The 1,224-nt window shown below is 72.8% G+C and overlaps 1 protein-coding gene across 1 annotated transcript; it reads left to right on the top strand.

Moving 5' to 3' along the window:
* The first annotated feature begins 6 nt into the window (after positions 1 to 6).
* LOC118157938 (noggin-2-like) lies at positions 7 to 1,215 on the top strand. Its single transcript, XM_035312479.1, has one exon. It carries the CDS (start codon positions 525 to 527, stop codon positions 1,176 to 1,178), a length of 654 nt encoding a protein of 217 aa, XP_035168370.1. The 5' UTR covers positions 7 to 524; the 3' UTR covers positions 1,179 to 1,215.
* Positions 1,216 to 1,224: the final 9 nt, after the last annotated feature.

Here is a 1,224-nt window from a genome sequence, read left to right as displayed (position 1 = left end):
AAAGGAGGGTTTTATTCTCGGGCTCCGGTCTCACGCCAAACCCTGTCACACCGTCTAGACAAGCTGTCGTGGGGCTCAGCCCAGCTGTCACCATGGCGATGGAGACGAGTCCGCTGTGAATTTTGGGGGGGAGAGCGCGAGCGAGCGAGAGCGGCGGCGGAGGAGGAGGAGGAGGAGGAGGAAGGCTCGGCTGCCGCCGTGCCCTGCCCCGCCGCCGCCCGCGGGGGAGGCACGGACCCCCCGGCGCTCTCGGCCGCGGCTGGAGCCGGCCCGGCGGGGAGCCCCGGGGAGCCAGCGGCCGCGCAGCGAGCCTCAGATGCGTCTGTCACACAACCCCGGCCGAGCTATTTAAAGTAACGGGCCTCGCCGGACTTTGTCTCTGCCTATTTATGAGTCCCCGGGAGCCGGCAGGCGCCGCCGGGCAGCGCTAGGAGCCGAGCCCGCAGCGCCAGCCCCGCGGGGAAGCCAGCGCCGAGCCGGGGCCGCGGGGCCGGCCGCCGGGCCGGGCCGGGCCCGCCCGGAGCATGACGGCGATCGGGGCGCTCCTGCTCTGCTCCTGCCTGGGGCTGCTGCGGCCGGGCGGCGGGCAGCCCTTCCTGCGGCTGCGGCCCTCGCCCAGCGACAACCTGCCCGTCAAAGACATCGTGGAGCACCCGGACCCCGAGTACGACCCCAAGGAGCAGGACCTGGACGAGCGGACTCTGCGCAAGAAGCTGGGCAGCCATTTCGACCCCGGCTTCATGGCCGTGGCCGTGCCGGGCCCCGCCAACGCCTCGGGCGCCGAAGCGGCGGCGGCGGCGGCGGCGGGGCGGGCGCGGGCGGCGCTGCCCGCAGAGCTGCGGCGGCTGGAGCTGGGCGCACCGCCCCACGGGCCGCGCCTGCGGGTGGGCAAGAAGGCGAGGCGGAAGGTGCTGCAGTGGCTCTGGGCGTACACCTACTGCCCCGTGCTCTACACCTGGAAGGACCTGGGCGTCCGCTTCTGGCCGCGCTACATCAAGGAGGGCAACTGCTTCGCCGAGAAGTCCTGCTCGCTGCCCGAGGGCATGTTCTGCAAGCCCGTCAAGTCGGTCACCAAGACCTTCCTGCGCTGGCACTGCCAGGGCTGGTCCAGCCAGAAGTACTGCACCTGGATCCCCGTGCAGTACCCGCTCATCTCCGAGTGCAAGTGCTCCTGCTAGCCGCCGGCCCGGCGCGGCTCGGCCCGGCGCGGCTCGGCTCGGCACG

This window comes from Oxyura jamaicensis (assembly GCF_011077185.1).
Source record: "Oxyura jamaicensis isolate SHBP4307 breed ruddy duck chromosome 14 unlocalized genomic scaffold, BPBGC_Ojam_1.0 oxy14_random_OJ72375, whole genome shotgun sequence".
Classification (NCBI taxonomy): domain Eukaryota; kingdom Metazoa; phylum Chordata; class Aves; order Anseriformes; family Anatidae; genus Oxyura; species Oxyura jamaicensis.
Note: the sequence above shows the minus strand (reverse complement) of the source record. Positions and strands in the feature narration are given on the sequence as shown.